The sequence below is a fragment of the Mastigoproctus giganteus genome, chromosome 5, assembly GCF_048544385.1.
Source record: "Mastigoproctus giganteus isolate SK-2022 chromosome 5, ASM4854438v1, whole genome shotgun sequence".
NCBI lineage: Eukaryota > Metazoa > Arthropoda > Arachnida > Uropygi > Thelyphonidae > Mastigoproctus > Mastigoproctus giganteus.
In genome coordinates, this window is record NC_143579.1 from 83,906,637 (window position 1) to 83,923,309 (window position 16,673).

Consider the following 16,673-nt stretch of genomic DNA (forward strand, 5'->3'; position numbering starts at 1 on the left):
TCGGCCTTATATCCCTAATCCCATTCGTTGTTTTAAATGCCAGAAATATGGACACTCCCAGCAGGCATGTAGTGGTGATGCCATATGTCCTATGTGTAGTTCCAAGGAGCATACTCAAGCAGATTGCACAGCCTCTACTCCCGTTTTCCCGAACTGTAAAGAAAGTCATCCAGCCTTTTCAAAATCATGTGAAATGTAGAAAACAGGAAAAAAAATATAAAACAGAACATAAAGTGACATACCATGAGGCACCCAGACAAGTTATGTTAACAATGCCCAGCCGTTCTTATGCATCTCACACTAGAAGCTCTCACTCAACACAGCTCAAACTGACGTATTTGATACCACCCAACACATCTATAGCTAACTGGGTTAAAACTACATTAGCAAACTCTGGAAAAAACACACCTCAAGCTAAAACCAGTGAAGCGACCAACACTCCAATTAGCATCCCGACCGATAATGCAAAAGTTTTGCTTGACAGTGAACAATTGAAAACCACTAAAGAAAGCAAGAAAACTGAATTTCCCACCAAGAGCATTGAAGTCGATGTTCATTCAGAAATTGAGGAACCCATACTTGAACTCCATGCAAATGACACAATGGATATTGGACGCCCCACCTTCCCAAAAAAGGATCGGAAAAAAATGCTCCTCATTCAAAAAACAGTCAGATGAATCATCCTCAACAAAACCTAAATGATGCACACCGTTTTACAATGGAATTGCAGAGGCTTTCGTTGCAGCGCAGATGATATAAAATATCTAATTAACCAGTTTTCTCCAGGAAACTTACCTAATAATGCAAATGTCTCCTTCGATAAAGAACTACTGCCTTTATCGAAGAGTTCGTAATACAGCTAATGCTGCCCATGGCGATGTGGCAGTCCGCATAAATTCAAAAATCCCAACTAAACTTATCCCTCTTCAGACTCAATTAGAAGCTGTTGCTGTTCGTATAACTCTCCATATTGCCATAACGCTTGTCTCAATATACTTACCGCCAAACCATGCTTACTCTTTAAAAGACCTGGAAGGCCTCATCATATAGATTCCTCCACCTTTCTGTATATTAGGAGATTTTAATAGACATTACCCCTTATGGGGCGCTCCAAAATTAGATAAACGGGGTAGAAAGACTTCTAGAGGCCCAATACCTCACCATACTCAATAGCGGTGCACACATCCACGTACAACTCCCAAATGGACACACCTCAGCAATTGATCTCTCAATTAGTTCTCCAGTACTGGTCCCGACTATAGAGCGGTACGTACTAAAAGAACCCCTGGGTAGTGACCATTTCTCAATTGTTTGTAACCTGCTCACTACAAAACCACCATTAGACCAGCCCTGCAGGAACTGGAAATTCTCTAAAGCCAATTGGGCCAAATTTCAGTCTGTAATCACTCTGGACAAAAACACTGTTCAACTACAGCCCATAGATAAAGTTACTGATTATATCACATCCTGTCTTTTAGTTGCCGCTAAATACTCAATTCCATTATCTAATCCCCCAACCAGACGGCACTTCAACTACTGGTGGAATGAAGAGTGCACAAAAGCGAAGAAGGAAAAAAACAAGGCATTTAATTTATTCTGTCTATCTCCAACCACACCCAATCTAATTAACTATCAGAAGCTAAGGGCGAAAGCGCGTTTCATTCAAAGGAAAGCCAAGAAAGATTCATGGACTCAATTCGCATCTACTATCAATAGAAAAACCGACTCTCGATTAATATGGAAAAAAATTAGGCAGCTTTCTGGGAAGTTTCCAACCATCCCTTCCCCAATTATTTCTTAGAATGGGCAAGAATTCTCTTCTCCTCTAGATATTGCAAATTCCTTGGCCAAAACCTTTGTCCAAGTCTCAGCTGCTTCAAATTACACTCCAGAATTCCAGAATATTAAGACCACCACTGAACAGAGATCCATGAACTTTCGAACCTCACAATCACTTCCATACAATCAGCCTCTTCAATATTGTGAACTTTTACAGGCCATTAAAACAACACGAAACAGTACCCCTGGGCCAGATGACATATATTATGCCATGCTGCAGCATCTCGATGAAAAAAAACTTACAACTGTTGCTACTCGTTTTTATTCGGATCTTCCTGGAAAATGTTTTTCCAACCTCCTGGCACCATGCTACAGATTTAGCCTTTTCGAAGCCTGGAAAAGATCCCTCCAATCCTTATAGTTACAGGCCAATCTCTTTGTCAAATTGCCTTGGTAAAATTCTCGAAAACATGATCTACAGTCGACTCATTTGGATCATTGAAACTCAACATCTACTGAGTAATTGTCAACATGGCTTTCGCCAAAACAGGTTATTCTTAGATCTGATAATCAAAGCTGAATCCAAAATTCGCAATGCCTTTGTAAAAAACGAACACCGTGTTATGGTCTCTATAGATATAGAGAAGGCATTTGATACCACCTGGCGGTATGGCATTCTCAGTGACCTTCATACTCTTGGTCTACGTGGCAACCTGCCCATGTTTATTAAGAACTTCCTCCAAGGCCGCACTTTCCAGGTTCGATATCAAAACTTCCTTTCTACTATCTTCGCACAGGAAGAAGGAGTTCCCCAAAGGTCAGGACTGAGTGCAACCCTATTTGCCCTTAGAATGGATTCCATTACAAAAGAACTCCCAAATACTTTGCAGCCATATCTTTACACTGATGATGCACAGTGGACAGAGCTATGGCATAAACAAACAAATAATAAACTCTTCCAATTGAAACAAGATCCAAAATTTTGGCACTCGAGCATTCAGACAGTTCGGCGAGAAGAAGTGGTACTCGCACGGATTAGAATAGGACATACTCATCTAACTCACGTCCATCTACTCACAGGCGATGACCCTCAGTGTTCACACTGCTCGGAACATCTAACAGTCAAACATATTTTGATTGACTTTGCACATTATCAACAACATCGAACTTCAGGATTCATTAAATCATATCATTGGAGAGAAGGCAAATATTAGTGAACTTTATTGTTTTTTGAAAGAAATTGGAATTTATGAACGAATATAAATAGTGTCTGAACTGAAAAGGAATTGAGCTGGCTTCATATTAATTATTATTTATAACATTCCTATGAATAGACGCACTATAGCCACAGCAGCTTGTGCACCATTAAACCCCCATACCACACAAAACACACACATTATAAGAAAGACGGTTTACTTTTTAAATACACAAATATTTACAAAAAAAATAAAAATAAAATAATCATAAAATAATATTTTGCAGATATTATATTCCATCGCCTCATGGCCTTAGCTGCCTCTGTTGATTTTATGTAGCGTAAATAACATTAACCGTAAATTGGCCTAACATAGCCCAGTGGTCAGCGCGGGATTATAGTAGCACACGCACTTGGGTTTACCACGGTTCGAGCTCGCGTGACTGCTAAATACGATAATGGTTATCTTGTCAAAATTATTAATTGTGCACGCATCTGACCAGTGGTTACGTCCGAGTATAAGCAGGAGTTTGAATTAGTTCACAAATTAATAGAAAGGATGGATTACTTAACAAGGTCTTTTTATCTAAAATCTCAATAAAAACATCTTATATCTAAAGAAATTCGAGGTTTTTCCATCACTCGTACTTTCACAGCAGCAGTTCTGTCTCAATTCGGAACCTTAGCTTGCTGTATCGCAGAAATTCTAGAGAAGAAGCGATATTTTTTCTTTTGTTTTGGAAGCACGCTATGATACATTATTAAAAGGCAATGTTTTTGGAGATGGTGGGTGGAAAAGTAATGTTTTAAAGCACCGCAGCCTTCTCCAAGAAAACGAAAACCGGGTTTGAGCTATGGAATTAAGAGGCCGCCCTGTTTTTTATTTTATTTTTCTTTCTTTCTTTCTTTCTTTCTCAAAACAGTACTGCGGTGTGTGGTCGTGCTCTGTAGCAAAGCATAAAGGATGCATCCACTCAAAATAATTAAAACAGTGGGAGAAAATATAAATATTTGAAAGAAAATGCTCTAGAATAAAATATGTTGATTATTCGAAAACATGTGGAATATCTTCAGGTCACATGATCGACATGTTGCCCAAATTGTATTTCAGAAGAAAACCACTGTCGCCGTTCATGACACCCCTCCAAACAAACGTTTACTCATTTCGAACAATGGAAGACGTAGAGTATAAAATAGCTATGAAGGCGTATTAGTCTTCGCTCCTTGCATGCGGTTGTAGCTGATATCTCTGCCTCCTTAAAATTGAAAGTATCCGTGGTGTTGAAGTATTTAGGGTCTAGAAGCACCAGGGGCTTCCCTCACCTCCGCGTTGTATGCATTCTTTGTGACACACAGTACTTTGTGGAGGCCAGAGATTTCAAAAAGTATATGGATTTTGTTTTGTAGTGTAGTGTCGTGGTATTTTGTATCTCTGACCATTTAGCCGTTGGGACTCTATTGGGACCCATTGTTATTACACTTTTCAAATTTTTATTCAGTACTCTGGCAGGCCCTGCCACCTAGTTTCCAGAGAAACCAGTATTTAAGCAGTATTGCCTTTAACAGGAAGCAGATTATCAGTCCCATTTGCAGAGTACCTTCTTTCAGCCTACCCTGTGTTATTCGGTGTCAACAACACGCTTGTTGGACACTAGAGGGCTGGAAATAAGTGTCCTAGTTGGATGAAACTAAATATCTGGCGCAACATGCCAACAGACGCATTAATGTTTGACAAAAAGCAACATGAGTCCATGGATCCATCGTGCACAGTGCCCACTATCCAGGAAGGTGGCGGTGGTTGTTTAATATGGAGCATTTTGCTGGCAAGAACTAGGACTCCTGGTGCGTATGGACCAACTTTTCACTGGTTAGGTAGAAACCATATTCACCCTCCCACGTTGATTTTTCCTGGAGAAAAACGGGATCTTCCAAGAAGACAATGCACGGTTCATTGAGCGTGCACGAGTGGTTCGAGGAACACAGTGAAGATATCACCCGTCTTGACTGTCCTCTGAATTCGCCTGACCTCAGTCCGAATGAACACCGGTGGGATGTTTTGCAACTTCCAGTTGCAAAACATCCCACCCTCATCTATTCCTTCACTGTGGAAAGTCTTGCAGGCAGCATGGCTGCAGATCCTCATGAATGTCTTCAAATATCTAGTGGAGTCAATGTCTAGGCGAATAGCGGCTTTTATCCGTTCGAACGGTGGCCCAACACGGTATTTGGTAGGTGGTCATAATTCATTGATCATTCCGTGTATGAAAGACTTTTTTTCAGATTTGAAAATTAAATAAAAGAACGTTCTGCGCACCTTAATGCCGATAATTTAATTTCTTACATTTTTGTCAAAAATAAGGAAAATTTCTTTAAAATATTCCTCCTCGAGCCACTCCAAACGCGATGCTTGGGAGATTTGAATGTTGCGGCGTTTAAATTAGTACGTGGCATTTTTTATTCCTAAATGCGGGTTGCGAAAGTGGCTCGTGAGAGTACAAGAGGGGGGAAATGTAAGAGCGTGAAAAGTAGATGAATAACTGTGTAAAGAGAAACGAACGTAGGTGTTGAGATGATGTAAGAAACAAAGTGCGTGTTCCACTTAAAATAATTAACTGTAGTGACGTTCTTGTTGTGTTACTTTCTCTCTCTTTCCGGTCTCTCGTTGTTCCAAGCTAGGAAACAATTACCGTGTCTTGAATTCTTCGAATTATAAGAATGCTAGGTACTGTGACTGCCCGAAGCTTCCTTTTACAGACTACAAATGTTGGTATGTTTATTTTTAACGCGAGCGATATTTCTAAGGCTACAATGCGTGTTACATATTCGCTGACAACTTTATTAAAACAGAATTGCAACCTTCTGTGACACAACTCTGCATTTTATCATCTTTAGCTGGAGGATCTTATTCTTAGGATTCGCTCTCGGTGTTTTCGTACTTTCTATTAAAGACACGAGATCAAGAAGTCCTCGGATTCTTGTTAGCGCTTCATTGGAGAAGGGAGTCAGTCCCTCATAAATACATTTAACATTTGATTTGGCGTCTTCTTGCTTTTTGATTCTAGCTTCTGCAGTTCTCTCCATTTTTCCCTCTTAATATTTAGCGTTTCGTTTTCTCTTTTAGACCAGTGGTGAAATTAGAATCCCTGAAGTATTTGTTGTGTGGCCCAATTACCAATGAAAATGGTTTGAGCAGAAACCATTTTCATTGGTAATGGTTTCTGATCAATCCATTTTCGTTGGAAATGGTTTCTACTCAAACTATTACCATTTTCATGGATATTGATGAGAATAAATACGTTAATGGTTAGCGAAGTTAGGCATACGTAGATCCACAAAGCAGATCCATGTTTATGGAAGTTTCAGGCATTGCATGTTAACAAGCCTTTTTATCACTAGCAATGTCTAAGCACGAATCCATTTAATTATAGAACATGAGGAATTTTATTTCATGGTCTTTGTTTTACTGTATCTTCAATGTCAAATACAGAACTTTCTGCGCATATTGGAAGGCCTGAATTCGATTCCTGTAGGAACGACAAGAACCTCTAATAAGACCTTTTTATGTGATGGCCAAGTCGGTCTCACAGGTGGGGTTTAAAGGTTTTTTTCTTGGTCGTAGTTGGCTCATTGCTCAACAAATTCCAATGAACCCTTTGTCTCCACAGTTCTTTTGTTTTTTTTTTGATAAAAACTGGCAGTGTTTACTAGTCATAATATTCGTCTAGCATTCATAACGAGGTATAGTAGCAATAAGTTCGTAATATATTTGCAGCTGGCGTCAGAATCATATTTTGCTGTTCCACTTCAGTTCTAGTTATCATATACAGATCCCCAGAGACATCTGAGAATAAATTACGGACAGAAAGAAAGAAGATAAAAATATATGTATAATTTAGTAGGGTATTTCGCTCCTCAAAATTCCTATTGTTTTTTCTTGGACCATTTCGTTAGGTTAACAATTTTTCATAAAGAAATAAAGCCAATTACTGACTAGAAGAAAACATTTACTTTTCATTTATAATAAAAGAAATACTTTGCAATATCTTGAAGAGTTTTGTACGTCGCCGCATCCAATTTCCATGCCATGATAATAAAATAATACTATTATGTATTCAGAACGTTATCGTAAAACTTTCTTCTGAAAAAGGGAAATAAAAAAACGTATAGGTAGAGATAGGATTATGAGCACAAGGAGTTGAGAAGAATGTATGAAAAGACAAGAAGCAACACGCAGAAAGAGTGAATAAATTAATAAATAAATAGAAAGTGGAGTTAGAGGAAAAGCTCGTCGGCAGATTATTTCTAGGCGGATCAGTTCGTGGACTGCTTGACATCTTTTTAGTTTTGCTATCGCACAAACTATTTTGGACAGGAGGAAATAGCCTTCAGAACACACGCAAATTTCGACAGACTTAATGCAGAGATCTTAGGTTTGTTTTGAACATCGACAATAGGTAATTTTTAACTTTGTATTATTGTATGAGATACAAGAAAGCTAGTTCAGAAACATTTATGGACTCGAAGAGAAAAATCGAAGCGAACCCAAGACAAAGAATCCTCGAAGAGGATTGGGTTCTTTTCAATTAGCAATTAATTGGACAAAACAGAAGATTCTTGAATACGAACCATTCTTAAGGATTACGTGCTGACCGTTTCTATTTGAACTAGCTATTTAGTTTTAAACTGATTTTCAAACAGTTATGAGTCATCTGTATTTTAAGTTTGATTCTAATAATTAGGAGTTTGCAATTACTAAAAGGAATCAACAGAAAGAGGATTCTTGACATTCTCCTTGAGTTGTGTTGAAAACGATCAAGCGCTGGTTAGAGATCAGTTTAAATACGCTGTCTTTCTCTTTGACTGATTCCAGAACAATCAAATAACGTAGAACAAAGATAAATAAACAAGTCTATTTTATTTCTTTTGAAAACCTTGGGTAGAAAACTTGGTTCTGGTCGGCTTTCATTCAAATAGCTAAATCTACATCTTCAGGCAATCTCCCATGGAATTCTTTGCATTTGTTATACACCGATGCATTCTCGCACATAAGCTTTCGATATAAATCCTTCAGCTACGCACTTCCTGAGATCCTGATTCGTCGAGAAATTCCATGATTGAAGAGGCTATGATTGTGGGAAGTTTACTGCATGAAACAAGAAAATATAACCACATTTCTTTGTTGTCACGCATTCTTTATAAGCCCCTTTATAAGGGTACCTTCACATGTTTCTGTTTCACTTGTGATTTGAAAAATGCTGTTTATTTATCACAAGAACAATTCGACACATTCTTTATATTTCTTATTCTCATATTTAAATTTCCAGTGCTAAGAGATGTGAATATTTATGTTCTTTAATATTTTGGTTTTCATATAATTACAGTGGATCATTTTGATGTATCGCGTTATACAATAATTGGTTGCACTAATTATTAATACAACTAATAGCTGTGTGCCTTAATATGTCTTATGAAATAGGTTAAACTGCAGCTTGTTTACATTCTGAATGTAGGTACGTTAAATATCACTTTGATACGTTAACATTTTATGTGGAACATGAAACTAGTTTAGCAGTCGGCTACAGCTGACTGGGGTTAATCTTTCCGAAGATATTTTGGTCTTCCTAGTTAAGAAAGACAGGCGAAAGGGGTGCGAAGGCGACAGCTGTGCAGAAATGTGTACTCGTGTGCATATATGTAAGAAGCTTCTTTGCGTTTATGAAGTCTCTAAGTGTACACACGTTATCACTCAACTGACACCCCGGTTATAATGGAAAGTCCGTTAAAGTTACATTTCGAAAGGATATAAATGATGGTTCACCAAAATAGCAGCTAGTTGGTAGAGGGGAAATGTTAATCTGATCAATCTATAAGGCGTATCGATCGCATTTCACTGTCTATCGTACGATGCGAAGTAATTTATCAAGGTCCAAGAATGTATGCTTTATTTCTACTCTTCGTTTTATCTTACATGCGCTGAACGAAGTGGGGGGGGATATTGATTCTTATCAGTGCGTCATTTTCGTAATAAATAGCTTGTCAAAGTTTCTGGTAGGGGTTTGTCCTCCACCAGTCGGTTTTAATGTTAGCCATGATAAATAAATGTAAACTCGATTGTTACTCTCTGGCTGCTGGCATCAATTCTGCCACTCGATGTTGTCCATCATGGAGTAAGTGATGGATGGATGTATAACGTTTGTTTCGAAAACTGTCGCAGATTAGTACATACTATATTTCGCTAAAATTACCATAATTCAACGCTAGGCATCATAGGCGACCTGTTTTTCTATAGGAGAAGCGGGTGAATGACTTCCATCTGTTTGATTTGATTGACATGCCATGGCGAAGAGGGTCTTCAGGATTGGAACTTTTTGCTGATAAAATCCAGTTGAAGTCCATTCAGTTTAACTACTTTTTTCGTATATTTTTGGTGTTATATTTTTTTATTATCTTGAGAAAAAATCGAAGTCTTACTTACAGCAATCTTCGTACTCCATAATAGTTTCGCAAGTTTGGTACGCGTCGCTGGACAAGGTTCAAATTAATGTTTTCTTAACTTCTCATTATTCAGCTTTTAACTGTACATGCAGTTGTGGTTAGCCATCCGTTGTTTATGATGTACATAAAGTTTATACGAAAGTATACTTTTGCATTGTTTTTAACAAGTGGTAAAGTGATTCACTTATGAAGATACTTTTCGGTCTATTACCTTGGACGAGGCAAAATAAATGCTGTTGTTAACAAGTTTCGAAGGAACATAATATTTTTTCCTTTCCTAATCGTAATTAGGCAGTCCCTAATTCTGAAGAGATGGAGAAGAAATGTTATCAAGAGTGAAATGCAATTATCTTTGGCAAATTAAACAGTTAACTGCGTTGTACCTAAACATACTCGAAACTACCAGAATCTAAGAGCAGTGACATACTTATAATCTCCTCTTTCATTAATGTCTCGTGCGTATCTGGCTCCTTCTGTTTAAGGAATAAAAACGCTCAGATGAAGAGAAAATTAAGGTGGAAGTAAATGAGATTCGTCGCAAGTGTGAATTAATAGCGAGTATCTTCAGGGAACAATTAATCAAGCTTTGTAAATTCATCCGGTCACTAGCAGAAAGATTAATGCTAATGCCTCTTCCCACTGCTTAAAATCAAAGTCTTGCTACTGGTCTATAGAGAGAAAGAGAGAGAGAGAGTTTGCCCATCCACAGAATTACTGAATGATAAAGTTTATGTAACAAAGATAATGACATCTTATTAAATTACCCGGTTATTATTATAATTGGTGGTGAAAGTTCAAAGTAAACTTTACCGGATAGAAGAAGTACAAAAGTGGTGATTTATAAAAATTGCGATATTAAATTTGCAGTGGGAAGTGCAAAAAAGAAATGTTTCCTTATTAATCGTTGCTATTGTTCGGGTCTCCACATTGCTTGAATGATTATTGTAACACCTCCGAAATGTTTAATTATTCTCACAGTTAATTCATTTCAATTTCATGTACGATTATGGTGTGTATTAATAACACGAAAAAAAATCACTCTTAAGGCCTTGTTTTGAATACATGAAAGTGATGAAAATATTTACTCTTAAGGCAAAAGACTTGTTTTGAATACATTAAATTGGTTTCGACTTAAAAATACTAATTTAAATTGAAATACAAGCTTTAAATGTTTAATTTAAAGCTTGTACTTCGAAAATAGCTGAAATCGCCTTTTTTTTCTCAAATTACCATCTTTGTTTGATGAAATTAGATTTAAACTTTAAAATTAACCTCGTTTTTATATCTTATAAATTATTATCCTTAGAAAAATTTCATCGTGCTTTTAATTATAAAGAATTTCACGTGAAACGTAAGCACACATAATATCGAATTAAATAAATTAATTATAGATATGCATAAAAAGTTGAAAATCACGAAAGTTTAAATTACAAAAGTGTTCCAATTTTTATTTTGTATATAAATGAGTTCTTGCATAGTTCAAATTGAAGGATATTAACCAATAAATATTTTGCTTCTACACAGTGAAGTGTATCCTCACTCTTCTGTAAACGTATTTATTTAAACATTTTATTATTTAAACCTTATGGTAACTAATATAGCGAACATCATGCTTGAATTTCTAAACTGTCTTATCATCTCATGCGCTCAAAGAATCCGTTTAAGATAAAAGGGTAGAAGAGCAGCTAAATAAATAACAGTCGAAAATTTGAACAGTTATGATCAGACGTCATAGGATGTTGACGGTTAACGGACAGTAGAGAATTCTTTGAAAATTGGAATGTTAAGAGAAAATTACCTGTCCAACAAAAACGAATCATAAATTATAGTTACAGAAAGGAAAGGAACACCAGTAGGAGGTGTAGATGATATGACATATAGAGTTTTTACCACATAATTATATCCCTTTGAATTATTGCGGCAGGAAGAGGATGAACATAGGAGGAGAGGAACGTAGGAGAGAGAAACGTTGGAAAACGCAATTTATTATTGAGCTGTAGTCATTTTTGCTGTGATTCCTTTTATTTGCAGTTTAGTACCGTTAGGAATTCGTATTATTAATTCTTATACGATTTCATATGTTCTCTTCCCATTTCAATTTCCCCACTCTGGCACATATTGCGCTGTTGCTATTTAAGAGTAAAGTTTTACATTGTTTCAGTACTTGTTCTTCGTGGATTTCTTCGTGAACCCTTGTACTTTACGAAGAAATCCATTTTAACAAGCTAATATAGAACCTCTACAAAGTTCGTATGGAACAACTCTTTAAGCAGATTCAAATGTTAATGCATTGCCACTGTTCAAAACAATACATCCAAGTTAATATCTTTGTTGTCATTTGTATCAGTTTGTGGCCGATTCCTTCACCAAACTCCGAAATTCAACACGAAAACACTTCTTTGGTTGCAGTACTCAGATCTTGTCCATCCTTTAGTTGAGCTTTCTGCCGGATTATGCAAGGAGCCACAAACTAGTAACCACTTATAACGGTTATCCATTTGAAAAAAGTGTGGGTTTGATACTCATCATCAGACCGGAGTAGGGCATTCCTGATCATTCGCTAACCATTAACAGTAAAAGGTCATCCCTTGGAACTGATATGGTCAGAGCTGAAGTTGGGTGTATTAATTCTGTTTCCAGCATCACCGTTATTAATTTCCTCGTTGTGTCATTTACTCCAAACCCTACTAAGAATTCCTCCAACTGTTCCAATTCGCCATATTGCAACATCATCTTGATTAGTGACACTACAGACGATCAAGCCACTTACATAAGATACATTATAGGTGATCTGCCTCTCTTAAGTCATCTGTTAGCAGACAATCAAGGATTGTCTCTTAGAGCTTTGGGGAATGATCATCGTAATTATTATGTGTTCTAATAATTTTCATGTATTAGTGGTTGATTTTTCTCTATATTGAAGCTTAAATAGTGTGAACATTTACAGTTCTTTACACCCACTAAAGTTTTGCAGATTGGTTTATAAATTGCAGTATCGTTAAGATATATATTTTTTTAAAAAGTATTATATATTCTCTGTGAGTTCCCATTGTTGGATTAAGATGGAAAATTGCGTTAGTTTTTTTAAGTCTTGGTATATTTGGCTTATATGATGAATGACAAGGGTGCAGACGCAGTAGACAAGTTCGTAATCAATTTAATACCTTGCTGCAGGTTCTCGTAGGATATTATTTGATACGACGTCCTCGGATAAAAGAAGGAAAAAAAAAATTAAATAATGTTTCTTGCACTTTAGACCAGGTAACACACAGACCCACGGTGCTTCCAAGCGTAATTGCAATCTAAAACTTCAGGTTGCTTGCCGCAGCCAAGAAGTGATCATTTATCTTTCCACTAAAAGCCTAAAAGTCATTATATCACCTATCTTTCGAGATTAGATGGCTGTCTAGAGCAGATCAAATAGAATTTCCTTTAATACTTAATGAAATTCGTTAGCAGATGCCGCTATAAAATGTGATACAAGCGACAGAAGTCATATTTCAAAGTACTCACTCATAATTGCTGTCAGCTACAGACACACCTCATTTACCCACTTTTGAAGAAAAAAAAAACTTTCCGAAATTCTCCGGCATGTTCCAGTGTGTTTTGGCTGCACGTAACGTATTTATTCGAGTCTCAATTATACGAATAATCGACCGTGTAAACACCCATCACGGGTCCAAATAATTATCGTACATATTGGAATTTATTGGCAGCGCTTACCTCAGGTAATCTGTCTTTCTGGGATAGTTGCTCGGAATCTGCTTGCTGACCGTGTTAATAGTAATTAGATCGTGTTCCTTCTTTTACGGTTGTTGAACAATAGTCCTTCGTAATCAGGGAACACATCGCAGAAGGATGGTTAAACAAGCTTCGTTTGTTGTATGCGGACAATGGCCAAGTGGATACGATTACTTATACCTTTGTCTCTCTGAGTGGTAACTTATTATTTTTCTATCGATTATTATTTTTCTCCTCCTGTTTTAAGCGTTCCCTACAGTGGTAGGTCTTCGATATTAAATGCAGGAGAACGCAATTTCGATTTTTTTCCCTTCCAGTATGCCCAATTGTTAAATGTAAATGGCAAATCGGTGGGCAACTAATTTATATTTATAATCGTAATGGTGGGTTATGTTTCGATCGATCAATGGCCCAACATAATTCCACTTTAATGAAAATTAATTTTATTTACTGTTAATTTTTGTTTCTGTAAGAGATGAAATGGTGAACATATTTGCTTACTGCTTCTAACAATTTTGTAAATCTTTTCTTTTTCAGTTGGATATCCAATGAAAGATATCCGTTACAAATGGGCAGAAGGAGAGACGTCGGTGGGAATGTCCCATGACGTCGAGCTACCCCAGTTCAAAGTACTTGGACACCGACAGCGGTCAAAGGAGGTGCCCCTTTCCACAGGTAAATTTCTTTCGGTCTTTTTAGGCTTAAATTAAAACTTGTTTACTTAAATTCAAACTACCGTCAACGATCTTGGCTTGAAGCACTACATATAATCGCAACAGAGGTGTGCGCATGCACCCAGTTATCTGGTATTTCACTTACCTTGAAGATCCATGGGATTTAGCTCAGGACTGTTTCGTACCAGGCCAAATCCACACTAATCCTAAAACTAGATGCCCACAGATCTGATTTTTGAAACAAATGCTCGTTATTATCTGCTCGTTAGAGTTGATTAAATTGCTTTGTGGCTTCGGGTTATTCCATATCGTTTAGGTATTACTCTAGCCTCCGTTGAAGTTGTGTCAAATTATCGACGGTGTACCTTTCAGTGAATAAGTTTCGCTAGAAAGAGGGGGAGGGTATAAAGTACACTTCACTTGCAATCACTGCTACATGGAATTGTGTTGGCACTATCGATAGATACTTCCTGGAATGCTGCTGAATTTCCATCTCCTTTACAGTTCACGCTGAATAGAGTATAAGCCACAGATTATTATAAAGTAAAAAGACTGCATAGAGAAAGAAGTGGTACGTTATATCGTGACTTTGAGTGTAGTTGGTCCCATATCGCGGTAATATTTCTCGCTCCATATAATAGAGAAGCTACATATGACCATAAATGGAGTTATCTAAAGCCTGTTATGATCATCTTTGTTTCCATGTCGAAACAATAAGCTTGAAAGATTACAGCCAATTTCTCTTAGTTCTAAGAAAGACTACACAGAGGTTCAAAGAGGATGCTTAGAATTTGTTATAAAGGGAGGAGAAAAAGGTTATTGTAAATTGCGTTTTTATTACAGGATCGTAAAATTTTCGCTGAAACAAAAGCGGGAGTTGCCACTCTACCGAACTGATAGAAAACGTTTCATTATGAGAATTATATAAATTAGATGGAGAATTTGTGCGCGTGTAAAACCGAAGGAAACTGATCCCTCATTTAAAAAAAAGTAAACGTATTCCTGCAAAGCAGTATGGTAATATGGAGTAATCGAATTTGGATTTACTACTTTTTTTGCTCATTTTATTTCAAGAATCATCACGACCGTGAGCAAAGAGCATAAAAAATTTACGTTTCAAATAATGTGTGAATAACAATTCATACGCACTCTATTCTCAAAAGTGTGTAGGAATGTTTCTTCAGATTTAGAATGAGGTATCGGCTTATCTTAACAGTCGTGACTCTTCCCAGAACACTTCCGGCCAACTCACACTATTCAAAAACTAATTTTGTTTCACATCAAAACAGTCCTCAGCTATGCATCTGAAAAAGGTACAGTATGAGTGAGTGTTAGTCGTGCATTATCTGGCATTTCACTTACCTTGAAGATCCATGGGATTTAGCTCAGGACTGTTTCGTACCAGGCCAAATCCACACTAATCCTAAAACTAGATGCCCACAGATCTGATTTTTGTGACTTTGGGCGTCGTCCTGGTGAAGCTCAAGTTCCCCCCGAATTACCGCTGTTGCAATGTAGGGAATGGTTGTGAAGATTCCAATGGCAAGCATCCTAAACACACACACACACACACACGTCAACTCGTTGAAAATTTCCTACTAAGACGAATTCCAACAGTAAGTAACGTTAAAGAACCATATTTTTCAGTATCCATAAACGGTGGGTTTTTTTAATTATTTATTAAAGGCGGTCCCAGCCAACTTTCTTGGCAACCCCCACCATCTATTGCAATACTGTACAAGTAATTTCTAGCATAACAAATACTACCACTAGTTGATTATCATATCATTCCTGGCATATGGAGATAGCCAGGAATCGTCTACCACCTTACTGATAACTCATGCACTGCATCAATACAGAATCCCCAATTTGGAGGATATGCCAGTTCATTAGTTCATATATCAATGAAACAGCTATCTTGCAGTAAAATTGATCATGAGTCTGCTGGTCTTGATTAGAGTATAAGTCTTTCTCAAGGGGAAATATTTAACTGCGTCACCTCACCACAGAAAGTCGCCTTTGCATTCGCTACATAAAATCACAATCAGAATAAGTCGATAACTTTGTAACCACAACATATGCAGCTGATGTACCCATCACATAGCAATGGTGAAGTCAAGAATAGCATTGCTCAGGAAATGGAACACAATCCATATACAAGTCTATGCGGTAATGGAATTATCAGAGGATAAAGCATTCTTTCATTAATTACAGAAGAATACGCAGCTAAATAGCAAATCAGTCGAGACAACGTCTTCAAGAAGCAAAGCAACTATTCAACCATCGCCATTAAACCCCTAGGGCCAAAAGGAGCCATCATGGATGCAAAACGTTATCCACCTTTAGAGCCTTCAAGTTCAAGACAAGAAACTTCTAAGTTATTATAACTTAGAAGTCACTGACCATGACTCTATTCAACCTAAAAGGCTTCGAAGAGAAGCAGAGTGCCAGAAGATACTTTTCTTTATCCATCCAACCTGTGGACAAGTTATCACCATTCGAAATTCAAAAATATTTTGAATCTATTGCTCGATCACCAAAATGGACCTAATTCAAACAGCCACCTCGAAACATTCTGAGAGTTTGTTAAAAACAACAACATTTGGTGAGTTGACTGTATCAGTTACTCCCCACAAAACCTTAAATTCATCAAAAGGTATCATCAGCGAGTCGGACTTAATTACAGTCTCCGTAGAAGAACTACTCCAGGAACTCAACAGTCAAAAAGTAATAAATGTGAAATGGATTATGACTGAAAAAGATCTATATCTCGCCCAAACTAGATCCAT

General features: G+C 37.2%; 1 protein-coding gene across 2 annotated transcripts in view; it reads left to right on the forward strand.

Annotated features, from left to right (window-relative positions):
* The window catches only part of LOC150085529 (gamma-aminobutyric acid receptor subunit beta-like), a 397,105-nt gene that overhangs the window by 274,935 nt on the left and 105,497 nt on the right, over window positions 1-16,673 (forward strand). For both annotated transcript variants that reach the window (XM_090374099.1, XM_090374100.1), the window contains exon 6: window positions 13,748-13,885. In XM_090374099.1, the coding sequence (XP_090230225.1) occupies window positions 13,748-13,885 (138 nt within the window). The remainder of the gene's footprint in view (window positions 1-13,747; window positions 13,886-16,673) is intronic.